Source organism: Saccoglossus kowalevskii, chromosome 21 (genome assembly GCF_978046115.1).
Source record: "Saccoglossus kowalevskii chromosome 21, keSacKowa6.1, whole genome shotgun sequence".
Taxonomy (NCBI): domain Eukaryota; kingdom Metazoa; phylum Hemichordata; class Enteropneusta; family Harrimaniidae; genus Saccoglossus; species Saccoglossus kowalevskii.
This window is the reverse complement of record NC_140661.1, coordinates 22691584-22708500: the sequence shown is the minus strand read 5'-3', so window position 1 is coordinate 22708500 and position 16917 is coordinate 22691584. Positions and strand designations below refer to the sequence as shown.

The 16917-nt window shown below is 35.8% G+C and overlaps 1 protein-coding gene across 2 annotated transcripts; it reads right to left on the bottom strand.

Annotated features, from left to right (window-relative positions):
- Positions 1-289: 289 nt before the first annotated feature.
- Positions 290-15443, bottom strand: LOC100375168 (uncharacterized). 2 transcript variants are annotated; one of them, XM_006814883.3, is made up of 7 exons: positions 15125-15443; positions 10832-11528; positions 7288-7421; positions 6096-6243; positions 3036-3241; positions 1864-2006; positions 290-1470 (listed from the first exon to the last, which is right to left on the bottom strand). In XM_006814883.3, the coding sequence occupies exons 2-7, from the start codon at positions 11504-11506 to the stop codon at positions 1022-1024; spliced, it is 1755 nt and encodes a 584-aa protein (XP_006814946.1). In that variant the 5' UTR covers positions 11507-11528; positions 15125-15443; the 3' UTR covers positions 290-1021. The 2 variants fall into 2 exon arrangements, with proteins under 2 accessions (XP_006814946.1, XP_085351546.1); XM_085495420.1 differs by having other exon boundaries at positions 3045-3241.
- Positions 15444-16917: the final 1474 nt, after the last annotated feature.

The window sequence follows — 16917 nt, the reverse complement described above, 5'->3', positions numbered from 1 at the left end:
GCTCGATTTTGATGATTTTTAGCACAAAAATAGCCGCCATTCGGCCATCTTGAATCAGATCATGAAACAAATTGACATGCATATGTATGATATCATGTATAATGTATGGGTGTAGTTTGATTGTGATTGGTCCAGGAATTTCTAAGATACAGGTCCGGACGCACGCACGGACGCACGCACAGACGCACGCACGCACGGAGGTCAAAACATAAGTCCTCGTTTTCGGTCTGCGTCCGAACAGGGACTAAAAATACTGAATTTGCATCAAGTGAAATGCATGGCATAACAGTTATGCTTAATAGCTACCTTTTAGGAAGATTTTATTCCATCTGTTAACTTATAATAGAACAAGCAGCCTGTCGGCTGAGATAGCTCCACTGTTAGCAATGCACATTTCAATTAAAGAACTAAAGATATTATTAGAAAATGAACAATATGTATAGTATCAAAGCAATCAGACTTGCGGTTTTTAACAAGAAGTCGAAAATATCACTTTTTACTAAAAATAACAAAAATATTCATCAAAATTAGAGAATTGAATGAAACATCATGAAATGAACAAATCTAAGAGAGGTCTACTCATGACAAATGATACACCAAAGTATTCAGGTTTCAAGAAGAGGTCGAAAAAGGAAAAAAAGTAAAAAGTTGACACGAACGACGACGGACGCTGACAGACAATCATTCATATGATAAGCTCCACTCGACAAAGTCAACAGCGGAGCTAAAATATTTGAAATATGCAAATTAGCTAATTGATATGCATACAATGGGAAGGAATTGAAATAGGAAAATTAGGTAATTCACAAGCACAATAATTGCGTGTGAGAATAAAATTAAAGCAATCTTGCTATCAATTCATAAGGAAATTAACAAAAACAAGTATTTACATGTACAGTACCAAATGTGGATTTTACAAAAGTAAATGTACCAATACAACCTCTTGGGTTTCTTCACAGAATGATAAACTACAAATACTACTCTGTACATATTTCAAATTTACCATTTATAACAACAAATTCTACGTTGACATGATGTTTTCTTGTTTAATCACTGGTTTAGCTTGTAAGTTTAAAATAGCATGGATAGTGTTCTGAGCCGCTCTTTTAGCAGCGGACTCGCTATTTTCCTCTTCCTCATTTTCACTGTTGTCGCTACCTTGGTTACCCCTAGCTGATTCCTTGCCTTGTTCAACTCGTTTATTCAGATTCACAGACTCCCCACTTTTGCTCGTCTTCTTACCACCATCATGTTGAAGTTGTTTATATTCCTCCTCATAAGCTAGGGCATGTTCTTGCGCAATTCTTAAACCTTCATCCATTAACATATGTTGCATTAGAATTTTTTGGGTCTGATGATGGTTTTTCTTGACTGATCTGTTCGTCTTTTCTTGCTTACTGTTCTCTGATGGTTCATTGCATGGGGATGATGCTTGACTAGAGCCACGTGTACTGTGACCATGATGCAAGTCTAGAGTAACAGATCAAATGGACAGATATTCACTAAACGAGATAAGATAAATTGTTTGCTTCGTTTCACAATTTTTCTGCCCACTCCGTCAATAGATTAACCAATCACAAAATACAGACCTTTTTTTCCAAGCAAGTGATTTACTTACTCAAAATTTTGCCTAGAGTTAACAAAAAATATTTTTTTTTTTTATTTTATACATGCAAATTATTTTTCAACACAATAAAATAACGAGCATCAGTGCTTTTGGAGAGCTATTTTTCACTCTCAAGCCATACTAAAAAATTTTGGAAATGCATTTTTAAAATTTTTTTTTCAACAATTCAGGCACTTTCAAAAATAATTATTTGTTCACAATCCAATTAATGGAAGTATTACGATGTTAAATCTAACCTGGATTGTCAGGGTTGTCATTATCAGCCAAGCTGCTATCGCCATCACAATCATCATCATCATCGTCATCATCATCATCATCTTGGTCAATGTATCCATTCTCACCTGGATCAGCAGACAATCTAGCTTTAGCAACATAATACCTGCACAAAAACGTACAAAAACTTTAGTTAATCAAACATAAAACTAATTGTAATAAATAGAAGGCCTTATTAATGAGTTCTAAAAGTCACAAATTGTGGTAGTATCCAGCGGCGTAATTGTTATCCTATAAAGCCAATACTTTGAAATACATTAGATGTTGTCAAGTTTTTGAACCTTACTGCCAACTGGACTTTATTTTCTAATTGATAGTGAATTGTACCCCAAAATGTGCAACTATATGGAGGTCATGCAAGCGACTTATCGATAATGAATTTGTACCCTTGTAAAGTACCAGAATGTACAATCTTTTGAGGGTCATGCATAAGGCTAACAAAAATGCACATATTAAGTTGATATTATTCTTTTCTCTTCTACATGTGTCCATGAGTAAAAAGTTTTTTAGGATAAAGGATTCAGGAAAAAACGAAAGACAATAGGATTATTGTGCAACACAGCAACAACGAATGTGATTTTAACATATTATTATACAAAGCATAAATACAATTGAAGTTGGGGGTTGTGAGATGAATGTTGCAATAATAGTATAAACAGGCGAAACATCACTCACTGATGCTAGTGAAATCAATGGATTGTTACCACACACAGGTTTACTCGCCTTTAACTTAACAACCAAATTACAGAACAATTCCAGTAGTGTAGCTACATTTAGCACAATGTTATCATTTGAAGAGATGTGAAAATGTTAATAACTTTTAAACGCTAAAGTCACCTTTCTAAAAAATAAAATATTGTTTCCAACATAAAAATGCGTAAAATGTAATTAAATTGATTGAATGCCACAAACTTTTAAAATAACATTTTGATTATAGATAATTTTTCTAAAAAATTTTTTTTTTTAATTTTCAAACAAATGTACATATAATTTTCAATTATAAACAGGTCCCAATTAATCATTTTAGGGGAAAAATTATGAATCTTTATTAATGTGAAAGGTACGAAAAGTTGACTTTGGCATTTAAAGAGTTAATTGGCACTAGCATGCATCAATGAGAAGGTATTAGCTATACCTGTCTGACCTTCTTTGTCTCTTGATTAAATCAGTCTGTTCCGTCATCAACGAAAGCTGCTCAGCTGTTAACTTCTCGAGCTTCACTTGTAGATCATAAATCTTTGGTAGGTCGTCACTTCCCTTTGCATCTTCTACCAGTACTTTTATTGAGTCTTGTTGCTTTTTTATCATTTTGAGAGCTTCCTGGATTTCATTCATTCGTTCCTAAGGGTGACAGAAATCAGGTATATGATAGCTATCACCTCTACATTGGGAGAATCCTGTAACTATCCTTAATTTGTTTTTCCTATTAAGCTTTTAACACCTTTTATTTTTAATTTTATTTTATAGTCTAGCTACTGTATTTTTTCTTATGATTTGTATTTTATTTACCATACTGCGCCCTCTGATGGCATAGTAGTGTAATAAAGTTATTATTATTTGTTTTTGAGTAAGCTTTGTTAAGGTAGAATACTACTCAACAGTATTTACATAAACTTCATGTTACAAAAATAAAGAAAATGTATTATGGGATTATCCTACTCAGTTCTGAAAAAAAAAAACACAGTGAAAATAGCATGTTTTAGCATGTTTGGTCTGTTTTTTGGCATTTCAAAATTGTTCTCTATGGCAAGGATATATCTCAATATCTAAATAATTGAGCATATGAAGAAAAGACAAGTCATTGTCAATGACACGTCCCCGTTCCGTTCATATTTGAGTGACATATATATTCAAAGCAGATCATGACCGAAATGCACCTGCATATGTACAACACATTGTGCTAAATCTGAACAAAATCCATCCATGCATGACTGAGATCCGGTTCTGGAATTGTGAAAATACGTGATTTTGATGCATTTTCGGCCTTAAAATGGCCATCATTCCGCTATTGTTAAGCAGATCATGAAACAAATGCACATATCTATTTGTGACATGATGTACCATGTGTGTGTGAAGTTTGAACTTGATCAATCCAGACATGTCTTGGATACGGATCCAGAACTGAATTCTTTAACAAAATGGCCGCCAGTCGGCCATTTCGAACTTGATTCAAAAAAAAAAAAAGACGTGCATCAAGATCCTATTATGTTTAATGTATGTACCAAATTTGAACAAAATCCATCCATGCATAACTGAGATCCGGGTCCGGAATGGTGAAAATGTGCGATTTCAATGCATTTTCGGCCTTAAAGCGGCCGCCATTTGGCTATCGTTAATGAGATCATGAAACAAATGCACATACATATTTGTGACATGATGTACCTTGTGTGTGTGAAGTTTGAACTCGATCAATCCAAGCATGTCTCAGATACGGATCCAGAACTGAATTCTTTAAAACAAAATGGCCGCCAGTCGGCCATTTCGAACCCGATCCAAAAAAAAAATGATGTGCATCAAGGTCCTATTATGTTTAATGTATGTACCAAATTTGAACAAAATCCGTCCATGCATAACTGAGATCCGGGTCCGGAATGGTGAAAATGTGCGATTTTGATGCATTTTTCGGCCTTAAAATGGCCGCTATTCGGATATCGTTAATCGGATCATGAAAAAAATGCATGTGCATATGTCCCATATAATGTGTGATGTATGAGTGAAGTTTGAACTTAATCGGTCCATGCATGTTCGAGATACAGGTGATCACGGACGGACGCACGCACGCACGGACGGACGGACGCACGCACGCACACAGGGCAAAACATAAGTCCCTGTTTTCGGACTGCGTCCGAACGGGGACTAAAAAGATATTTAGTATCCTACATTGTACTTTTTGATATCTAGAAGCATTAACGAGAATTGTTGACATGGAAACCGCTGCTAAAATGTTATTTTATGCATATTACTTCATAGTTTTTTTCTCAAAAAATTGACAGTAATTGACAGTAAACCAAAAACTGTTGACTAAGTCTAAAATGACTAGTTGTAGACAAATTTTGGGCCGAAATACTACTGTCACTGCTATATGCAACAAAATACACACACATGTAAAAAACTTGCACGTATCATTGTACTTCAAGAAGAAGGTATCAATTCCCGAAACTGCACTATTGAACTATGGGGATGCATGCAACATATAGATTGCAACCCCTATACAAAGGCAGTCATGAGACTTAAGTTTAATAATGTCAAATGTTGTATAGGGTGCATGTTATTCTATAACCTGTTTCTAGCAGAGCTACCATCACAGCTGCGTTCATCCAAAGAAAATTTTGTCTATTTACATCTTAATTTTGCAATCAATAATACTGTACTTGACCACATTAGCGCCGATGCCAGGTCAAGCGCCCACCCCCCACTTTTGCGCAATTTTTATATTCAGGGTCACATTCGGCAAAGTGCCATTGTTTTAAAATTAGTCTTTGATCATTGCTTAACGAATACTTGCAATCGTTTTTATATAATACAGTGTGGATATCGACCATCATATTGTGAATGCGTAGACCACGGTAACTGTGCATAAACTATTGATGTTAATAAAAGTAAAATGCGGTAAATATTTCAATGCCATATTTAGTTTACCTATCAAAAATTACCAGTGTTTTGAAAAAACTGTCATTTATTCGAACTTAGCGCAACTTATATCGTAATTTTATTTTCCCTCAAAGACGTAATATCCCCCTCACTCTGTCACATGGTGAATTAAAATAGTCATTTGCATACTTTTCCAAGGGGGGTGCTTGGGTAAGCGTCCACCCCTAACAAAAATCAAGTACAGTAATAGTGTTATTTTCAGTATCAGTGTGACATATAATCAACACTCCTTTCACTGCAAACCGAACAATAGAATATAGTTTCTGACAATTTTATGAGTTTGAATGTTTGTTTCAAATCATGAAATCCTCAATTTATAATTCCCTCAAATCGACAAGTTGAGTATGATTAGTGGAAACAGCCAAGCAATGTTTGAAGTTGGCAAGACACTAATTACCATTATGCAGTCAGTATACTAGGTAGTGAATAATAAGTTGAATAAAAGCATTTGCAAGGAGGATTTCTATAAAAGTCACATAAACCTGTCAGAACAAACCTGTGAAAACTACCCCACTTTCCTGAGAGAAATTAAAGTAGTACAAACCTGTCTTTTAAGTTTCATTAGTTCAGCCTGCACAGTTCTTGGGTTTGGTACAAGGTTGCTATCTCTGTATGGATTATTATTCTCTATTTTGGGTTTCTTTGGAGTTGAGCAATCATCTTCACTGCTAGGTACCTTGGAAACGCCCGCCCTGGAACATCAAAATATATAGAACATTATACCTAACATTTCCATACTTACTATGCCGGTCTTACCCTGTTATGAACGCTGTAAATCAACTGACTTAGAATGTATACATTTTCCAGTGTTGAATGTCTCAGGCAAGCACTGATGGTGCATTTTATGACAGGGCTTGAACTTCATAGTTGAGAGGGCATCCACTTTCAAGACCAAAACACATAAAATGGCATAGAAGAATTGCAAAGGAATTATTGAAGGGTACCAATGGCCTTTGATGCCTATGTGGAGTTCAAGCCCTGGAAACTATATTTCATATTTGAGACTACATAGCAGGACTGAGTACCCATCTTCTTATCATGATGACACAGCACTTTTTATTGCAGCATCAACCGACCCTGTCGAACACTGCAGACCTAAGTGAAGATCCCACAAAATTACATCTGTAACTGAATGAATCTCAGTTAATGTAAAGCAATTGCTCTGCATTGCACACCAGACTCTTAGATTCTTGTACATTATATCAGAATTACGACTTTTTTACTTATGTTGCCACAGTGTACAAGTAACCTAGGTTACTGTAAGGTACTTTATTTTCCATTAGAATTTATTGCAGCTATTTTCGCTGATGGGATGCATCTGAAAATAAAATCTGTTCAAATTACCCATTGCTGCATTCTGGGTGATAAAAATTAAACAAGAACCAGCATTCCGGTATGTTATTAAAATTATTCACATACCTACAACCTCTAATGGATTCGTTACCATGACTATATATGCTTTCAGTTGTCCCTACTTTGCTTTCTTTGATATAACTACAATGATATAAATAACGAAATTTACACCAGTGTTTTCTCCATGGAAAATGGACACTCAACATTTTTTGGTGTGGTTTTGAAATCAGCCAAATTATGATATTATTGCCAAAATGCTGGGAAATCTTTCTAAAATTTCCAGACATGAGAAGATAAAGTTACTGGTGAAACTCGGTTGAGGTATTATCCAAGTTCAATTTGGTATGAAAATATATATTTTATGCATAACAAGAGTTTTTTACCTGGAATGCCCATGTTTAAACTTGTAGCCACTTTCACGGACTACCTGTCTTGCTAAAGGAAATAATTTGTCTCTCTGTGCAAGATAAGTTGGATCAATACTGCATAGCTGTGCAGCAGCTTCATTCACAGATGCCTACATAAAACAAAAAATAACATCAATTTAATATTTTAAGAGGATTAACAGATCACCAGACATAGAACATGCAAACTTTTTGTATGACCCCATATCTCGACTCTCTCTAGTTTGATGCCGCTGTGCTGCTGTGACGCAGACTCAATTGCTCATAGAGCGCTTGGTGAGCCACTTGTGGCGAGAGATTGGGGAAACTTGGTCATATTGCTGTCTGTCAATCATACCGTGGTGTGAAGATTAATAATGTTATCACAAGTAACACATACATGTTAGGGAATGAGCCAACACCCAGTGTGTGGTTTATTTTCTACTTTGCACTTACAATATATGTTTAGCAAATGCCTTTTTTTATGGCAAGTGTGCTCAAACCACTTTTAAAGTCTATCCAATGTGGTTTATGACTGCACATGTCCCACATAAAGTACTAGGCACATGCAAAGAATGAACAGGGACAGTCAGTCTGAAATACAACTCCGAACAGAAAAAGAATTATGGAAGTTCTTGTTTTGAACTTCGTGCAGGGTGAAAAATTGAATCTACCCCATATGGAATGACTCGTCAAATAGAGAAAATATTTTTTAGGAATTATTTACATAAAAACAGCGATTACCCAAAGGACTTTATAATAATAATAATAACTTTATTACACTACTATGCCATCAGAGGGTGCAGTATGGTAAATAAAATACAAATCATAAGAAAAAATACAGTAGCTAGACTATAAGATAAAATTAAAAATAAAAGATGTTAAAAGCTTAATAGGAAAAACAAGTTAAGGATAGTTACAGGATTCTCCCAATGTAGAGGTGATAGCTATCATATACCTGATTTCTGTTTTGCCTTATTTAGAAACTTTGCCAGGGGTATGAAGCACGTCATTATTTTAATGAAATTATCTGTTTTATTTAGTTTATTTTTAATTCCTATTTCCTGAAACAGCTCCCCTCTTTCTTTATTGAGAAATTCACAATCTAGGATAAAATGTTGTTCGTCCTCAACTGAATTTGTATTACATTTTTTACAAAATCGCTCATCCGCAGGAATTTTTGGTCGTTGTTGTCTGCCTCTTTCAATTTCTAAATTATGATCACTAAGCCTAAATTTACTCACAATTCTCCGAAGGCTGAAGTTTGTTATTTCGGTCAGGTAAGTTTCTATTTTCAAAAACGATTTAAACAATTTATATGTTCTCATTTTATTGCCATGTTTACCATTTTTATAGTGAACTTTATATGGAGGTTGGAATATTTTTTTATGGCTCAGCAACTCATACATAATGAGATGGTACAACAAAAATATATTTATTACGAGTTCAAAATCAAATGAGTTTGACTTGGGGAATGCTTATTGCTTTTGGACTGCCTAAAAGTGGTCACTATATACATTTTGTGTAGAGGTGTTTACTGAGCCACCATCTTGAACACAGTGCAGTGTTCTCCCCAAAGCGTTTTAGCGTAGCGGGGCCGCTACTCCATTATTTATGCCGCTACTCTGAGAGATTGCCCGCTACTCTGTGGCATTTCCTGTTACTCTTTCTTTTAGCTTGTTAATACACGTGCGAATCTGTTAGTCAGCGTCAGCAGCGTCCGGTACTGTGAGCCAAATCAGGTGTGAATGGAAACATGTCAGTGCTTACGCAAAGACAATGGACTAATACAGCTTCGTACTTCGACAATAAACACTTTCGCCCTACTTAATTGGGGTAATAGCGAGTATTTTCTCAGTAGCATATTTGGCTGGAAGAAGAAACGATGTCAAACAGCAGAAATATTACGTTGTGGTTCCACGTAGAACGCCCTGCTGGGCCCCTGGTTGCGAGCGATAAACCCACCAGCAACGCGGTCACCGGTACCCCTGTCGGCAGTGGTACTAAACGTGTCCAAGATGATGTTACAACGAAAAGTGCAAAAAAATAAACTCTAGATTTGATGCACAATGGACAACAAAATATACGTGGCTGAGAGAAACATCCGATGGCAAAGGTAAAAAAAGTATTTATTTGTAGCGTTTTACTTGGAAGCGAGTTTTGACCTAGTTTAGTAAATTTTTGTATGGCTTCATTTTTTGCCGATCGTCGAAAAATTTTTTTGGAAACGACTTTCTTTCTGGAAGTTCAAAAATTGTTGGCTACGATTTATCAAAGTAACTAATACTAGTATTGTGTTTTGAAATAGTTGGGTAAAGTTTATCGTGGCAATTTTTAAGTTTAGCGACTTTTCAAAATGGCGGCAATTTGTTTATTTTCGTGTTGATCGTGACGATATTTTTTAAATACAAGTATTGATTCGCTCCTATTTCTTATCTTTTAGGAATGCTGTGTCACATATGTGGAAAATTCAACTTAAAAACATCCAGAAATAGTTCTTTGGTATGGAATTTTATGCCATGTATAAATATTACGAAATATGCTATCGATAAACACGCACACTCGGAGATGCACAAGAAGGCCATGTCATTTAATAGAAGTGGGAAGCAAAGAAAATCACGGCGTTCTCAAAAGCTGCAGATCACTGGGCTTCCATGAAAGTCCGAAGAATCAATATTACATAGAAATCACACAGCAGCAGATTCATTTAATCTTCTACATAAATTTGTTAAAAAATAAAGACACATTTTCATCCATGCAAGCCTGTCATTATTGTTTTCTTTATCTTCAGACAAATGCTAATGATATGTAAATTATATGCAAATTAGCCGCCACTCTGATACATTTTTCTGGGGAGAACACTGCAGTGCATTTCTATGTTGTTTTTATAACTGTTTATTTTGTGTACTTGGCATGTTTTACCTGGCAATCTATGATCACCAGAGTATGAGTAATGATCGCTTGAGTATGAAAACACGAAAACCCCGATTTGTAATGACGCAAACTAACACATCACATCTGGAACATTATGGTATTATTTTAAATCCATTTTCACCCATTTTATTACTTGCACATTTTATTACTTTTTATGACCCCTAAATGTCTAAAAGACAGGCATTTCGACCTCGACCTTCAAAATCAAATCATTTGTTTTTCATTGCAGACGTTCAAATCCGTGCCTAATTCACAATACGTGAGATCTCGCAATGAATGGAAATTTCCTTTGGTCTTGGTACAGTACCCATTATATTTCTTTTACAATTCCCAAAAATCGAAAAGTTAACAAAAAAACATTGTGTAGTCCAATCATAGTATTATGGTTGGGTATTATTTACTTATTATTAGTAGTGAATGCGCTAATGTTAATTACGAGGTATTTAAATGAGCAAAATTTGTATTATTTTAAAATTCAGTATATATCAAACATGATTTTTGATGTATTTGTGGTTCTATTGGAGATGTGTTTCTAGTGGAGCAAATAAGGTACATACAAAATTGCAAAAACACTAACAATTTAATGACTTGACAGTACTAGTATACAAACCTCATGCTGTGTGAGCTGTTTTTCTGCCTTTCTTTTGGAATCAAATCTACCATATATTGCTGAGTATTTTCTTATTTCTTTCAATCGTTCAGGATCAGTGAGTTGCATTTCAAAGATATGTTGTAGTTCTTTCATTGTTCTCTTATTAAACTGTTGTGGAGATTGAGGTCCTAAATTTTTGAACACATTACAAGCTGCTTCTCTGATATTATCAATGGACTCAGCATCTAAAACGTATCCACCAACAACAGCTTCTCCTGTTCCTTTTTTTGCACTCGATGGTGACTCAGACACAGAACCGACTCCAATTGGAGAAAAACTATGAAATGGAGATGCCTGCCAACTAGGTGTATTACTAGTCACAATCAACCGAGGTGGCGGTGTTACTGTTTTGGTTGATGTGGCCACAGGTTGCTGGAATGCCGAGGGATTGGAAACCCAATCTTGGAGAGCTTTTTGCAAACGTCTAACATGCAATGGTTTCGTTGCCATGCCAACTAGTGCCATGATTTCAAGAAACTCATCTTCTCCAGCTTCACATAGCTGCTGGACATCGTCCCCTCCTTGCTGTATGAAATTATCATAGTATCCCAACAGATTGGCTCTTTCTAAAACTCTATACAGCTGTAGCTCACTGGAATTTGTAGGTTGATGCTGGGGTGCTCCCGATGCCATCGTGTTTAATGAAAAGTAAAACCTGAAAGAGAAGAGTAATTTCAAAAAAACATTTGACATACACAGGGTTCTCCACAGGTGCCGCACAATGTTATCTGAAATTGGCGCCCTGTTTAAATTGTCAGCGCCCTGTTATATTTCCTGTGCGCCCTGGTCCCAGACAAAGAATTGTTTACAAAACTGGTAACTGGTTCATTGTTTCAAGGTGCAAGTGTGAAAATTCTGGCTTGTTATTGTAGTAGGTCACCATGAGGTGATAATACCACTGAAGACAAAGATGCAAGTTTTTTCAACATGATTAAAAATGAACATGTGGCCTAGAAAAGTGTATTACCGTGCCCATATTTTTACTGCCAGGGTGACGTCAAATATATATAATCGTTATCAGTAAAACCATTTGTTAAAACATAAGGTCTATGGTTAAAACCAAGTTCACACCGTGACTTGTAGCGGCAACATCATCACTATTTACTATTTAAAAACCCTGGTAAAACTGCCATGCTTTCAACACGCATCATAAGTGGAGGAAATAAATTTACTTGTGTTCTTCTTGGAACAAATATTCTGATTGGTTGTTTTTCGCGCCAATTTGTGGCTTTGGCCAATCAAAAGCATCGTTACATAGTATCAGGGTGCACACAGTAAAATGAACTGTTTCCGGGTCACTGCCGTTTTCAACGAAGCAGACATCAACAAACTTTCGATTCAAATGAAAATTATTCTTTTAAGTATGTATTTTGTTTTGTTTTTATACATAATTCTATTATTTTTGATAGTACATGTTAACTGCAGATCGAAAATCTTCTATTGTGAAGATTTTATTTTGTTTCATCATCTTGCTTTGTGGTGCTGATGACGCACATTCATGCAAGTTTTTCAATGAACATTTGTGCGACAACATAAATTTTATTTTACTTCGTCCAAATAAATATAAATCACAATTTTTGTTAAAAATTAAATAAAGCATATATGTATCTATTTGGTAAAATAAATTAAGAAACTTGTTACGTCTTTTTCTGGACGTAATCATTACTGGTAAACAACTGATGTCGCCACATGATGAATCGTGGAGCTAAAATGAGCTGATTGTACGTGCTGACGCTTACTTAATACTCTTCAAAGTTCTCATTCTTTTTGCAATAATAAATATACATATATTATGCATATGTAATAATATGTAGATTAATAGATTTTTTGGTTTCCATTTTTTCAACATCCATGCCAATGATGTGTTACAAATGTGCCACGCCCACTTTACATTGGCACGCCCTGTTTAATTTTCAAACCGTGGAGAACCCTGATACATGTATTTGCAAATGTATCTTAAATGATACAGAACATACTGTATTTGCTTTAAAATTGTGTCAATAGAGATAATTTGTCAAATTTTCATAATCAAATTTTTATAACAAATAATAAATGCCATTTATTTTGTCTATGTACATTTCCATTAGAGATGCACTTTCAATAAAACAAATACAGTTAATGAGATGCTAAATTGTGAAGAGTTGCAGACAAAAATGACCTTGCCCATAGTTTGGAAACCATTCCACTTTTGCAAAACAGCACCCAAATTATAACTTAATGTTTAATCATCACCAAACTTTGAGGTACAGGTAACATAAATTGTTTTTTGTTTAACACACACATTTAGTAACTCTGACTTTAACTGTTAACCAAACTTTTACAGGCAACGTAATTTTTTTTGTTTAGTTAAAGTTGAATGTTGCCCCGTAGCTCAAAGTTCAATTAACTGTTAATTAACAATTTTTGAAATGTTTTTCAGAAAAAGGTGCAGACATTGGTGGTTGGTGATCTTAAAATATCAGTGTTCATAGTTGAATCTATTTAAGACCTGAATAAATAGGTTATATCAGAGGGTCTATGGTTATATTGTTTACCGTGCTATTTACAAGTCTTGTGGACAAGTTGAAATATTTTTATTTCGAACATTGCAGTCAAATGATTATATCACTTGGATTAGAGGAGGGGGGGGGTATAACCCTCACTTAGAAGTTTAAAATGTGTTCACAACAGATGGAAACAAGGGAAGTCTTTGTCTTATTTTTTTGCAATAATTGAGAGAAACAAATAAGCAGATGTGAAAAAAGTCAATTAATTATTACTATTATAAAATTAGGGGACTGAGAAATAATTGTAAACTTGTGGTAGTTGCTGACTTAGAAAGTAAAACGAGCAAACAACACTAAATAAACGACAAGATTAATACTACATCAATCAAAGAAAGTAAACACATACTGCATGCATGACTCTAACCGGTGGATGGAAAAGGATGCTTAATCAAGCAGAGAGCATGAAACCAGTTCTCACGAGTCACCAATCCACGCCACACAGCCTAGCTAGACATTGCGGCAAAGGCCTTCAGATGAGGCTGTACTAGGATGGTGATTCTCTAAGCCAAGCCTACGTCACAAACTGGTCAAAATCTCCCAAACATTGCCAGCAACCAATCACAGACTAGCTTAAACAATAAGCTTTCCCTGACGATAATACTGTAAAATGACTAATTTTCACTGGGTTTAAATTTCACTGATTTACCATTTCAGGCATATTCAGTGGGTTTTAAATTCACGGTTTCGTCATTTAGATAATGTGTCCTATGCTAAATTTTACATATTCACTGTGTTTTAATTTAGCGCATTTTTCCAGTCAGCGAAATAAGCTAAATTAAAACCCAGTGAATAATTACCCCCTTTACAGTACTTAGCAACGTTATTTCCCCACACTAACTTGAAAAATCTTTTGTTTTTGACTCGTTTCCGTTTCCGATCAGTCTTAGAGAATTGAAAACCGTAAGTAATGGTACAGCATTATAACAGTGAATAAGTATTGAGAAATAATTGTAAACTCATAGCAGCTGTCGACATAGAAAGTAAAGTAAGCAAATAAACACCAAATAAATGGCAAATGCGACTTTGACTGTTGCGCAGACCAACGAGAACAAACTGAGACGTTATAAGCTTTAATTAAGTAATCTTTGGTGATTGAAAGGTAATTAGTGTACGTCACGCTCTGGTCAAAACTGGTACACGTGATTTCCATTAAAAAGCGCACTGGATTGTGGGAAATTATTTTTTTATCAACACAAATGTAGCATCTGCACGACGACCACTGCCCTTTAAATTAATAGATAACTGTGAAAAAAAATCAAATGGCCAATGTTCGACTTCCTTTATTTTAAGTTGAGAAGCGGATCCGCAATACACATCCGCCTCTTTCAAGGACGCATATTTCGCGTTAATTACACAAGAAATTGTAGTCAAGACAACCAATTGGAAATCTGAATTTGCAGTGAATACACTATGAAAAACATTATAAACAGATATATAACCCACCCATATCGTGTCGATTAAACCATTGCCACGACCTATAAAACTTTGACCCTAAAATTGAATTAATTATGCAAATGTTCCTCTCTCCTCATGGCCGCCACTTCCACTTTAAGCGAGTCGCTGTATTTCTATTGCCGACCGTTCACAGCCGAATTCGCTCAAAAATGCTATAAATTATGCACCATATTTGTTCGAGGTTGTCATTAATATCGACAAATACAATATTATAACATAATTATTGAAAATAGTGTTTAAAAGTGCTTACCAGAGTCGATTCGTGCCACCCCCTTGGGTGCTCGGCTAACACGGCGAACGTCGATTCTCAGGCTGGGAATTTTCGTATATATACTTGCTCAAAAATACCGGAATACCGTACAAAACGGTAACCCCACCAGCCGTGAATGAGAAGTTGCACAGTACACAATCTCAAATTGTAAACTCTGGGGAAATTTGAGTATTTTACCGAAAAATTTGGGACATACCTTTTGTTTTCCCGACCCTGGAACGTCGACAAAGATTGGGTGGGGGCCTAATTTACTCAGTGTGACGTACTGTATAAAGTGCGTGGGGTCAGTAGTCTCCCCCCATGATTGGTTGAAACAACCCCACGTGAACATTATTTGTCGTGGGTAGCGCCGGATTATGACGTACGTCAGTCCCCTTAGGGGGTGTGGGTATTTGTGCATGTCCATATATGGTGGCGGCACTGCGAATATCAAAATAGTTAGACAAAGACAGATGGTGCCAGGGATCTTTGCTCAGGGGACGGGGCTCTTTTGAGGGGTCAGAAGAAATTCTCGGGCAATAACATTAGTTCGGATATTGGAAGTGGTCTTTGAGAATATCTCCGGGATAAAGTAGGATATTTTCGAGTCTTGAGATGTATTTAATAGCGAATTCCCATAGTAGCAGATCACACTACCCATCAACTCGTCAGCGACGCTGGGAGACCGACACACTACGATCCCCGGCCAAACATGGTAGCACCCATTTGCCTCAGCCAATAGAGTGGGGTATGTCGATACTTAGTACCAGACCACACGTCGACTTCGTTCTCTCTCTCACACACGCACAACTATACATATGCTAAGTGTGACATGGTGAACATGTGGTACACGTGACAAGGGCAGGATTTCTCGGCTCAAGCAACGCAGCTCCACACTTATAAAATAAAACGTTGTATTGTACTGTAGCACACACCTTATAGCAAGGAGCCAATTTAATTGCTAACTCTACCATATATTTTGTTAGCCCGATTTATTTTACACTGGTATTTCAGCGAACATTATTCGGGGAGGGTGATAACAATTGCGTCTCATATATTGGTGCGCAGTAAATACTAGTACATGTTTAAGTATACACGTATACTTAATCGCAATTTTTGTTATTATCACATACTTTCTTGTATAACGAATTACAACATCCCAAATGAGCAATACATATTAATCGCGGTTCTAAAAACGAGAAACCCTGATTTAATTCTCATTTGCTTCCTTTTAATAATTTCCATCTTTCCGTTTTGCAGTATATGTGATATGAGGTTATCGGTAGTAAGTGTTGTTCAACCTCTATAGTATGGTGCCTACGGGGTTGATGTTCAAATCGATAACTCAACTGTAATAGAGGGTACTCCCATAGTTAAGGTTCTGAACCCAATATTCAAAATCGATACTATTTTTTCGACCCCAAATATTAAGATTTTCTGTCATTTTTTTTAACTACAATATTGACTACAATTCTAATTTTCAACTAAGTTAGAGCAGTTCGGAAATTATTATATTACGAGGTGTTTTAAATGTACTTGTTTAGGTACGTTTTAATTTACATTTGAACACATTCCGTGACGATGAGACTGTGATTTGAATAAGCTGCCACTGTTGTTATTTGGACGTGGCTTGAAACATTTAGTCATAGCTCAGACTAGTAATACTAGTATTACTAGTCTGAGGTCATAGCGCACACCATACATATTTACTACCACACGAACAAACAGCTTTGAATGAATGTAAACATCTTTTAAACGCCAGTCAGACGACAACTTAGCCGGGGTGACGAGGC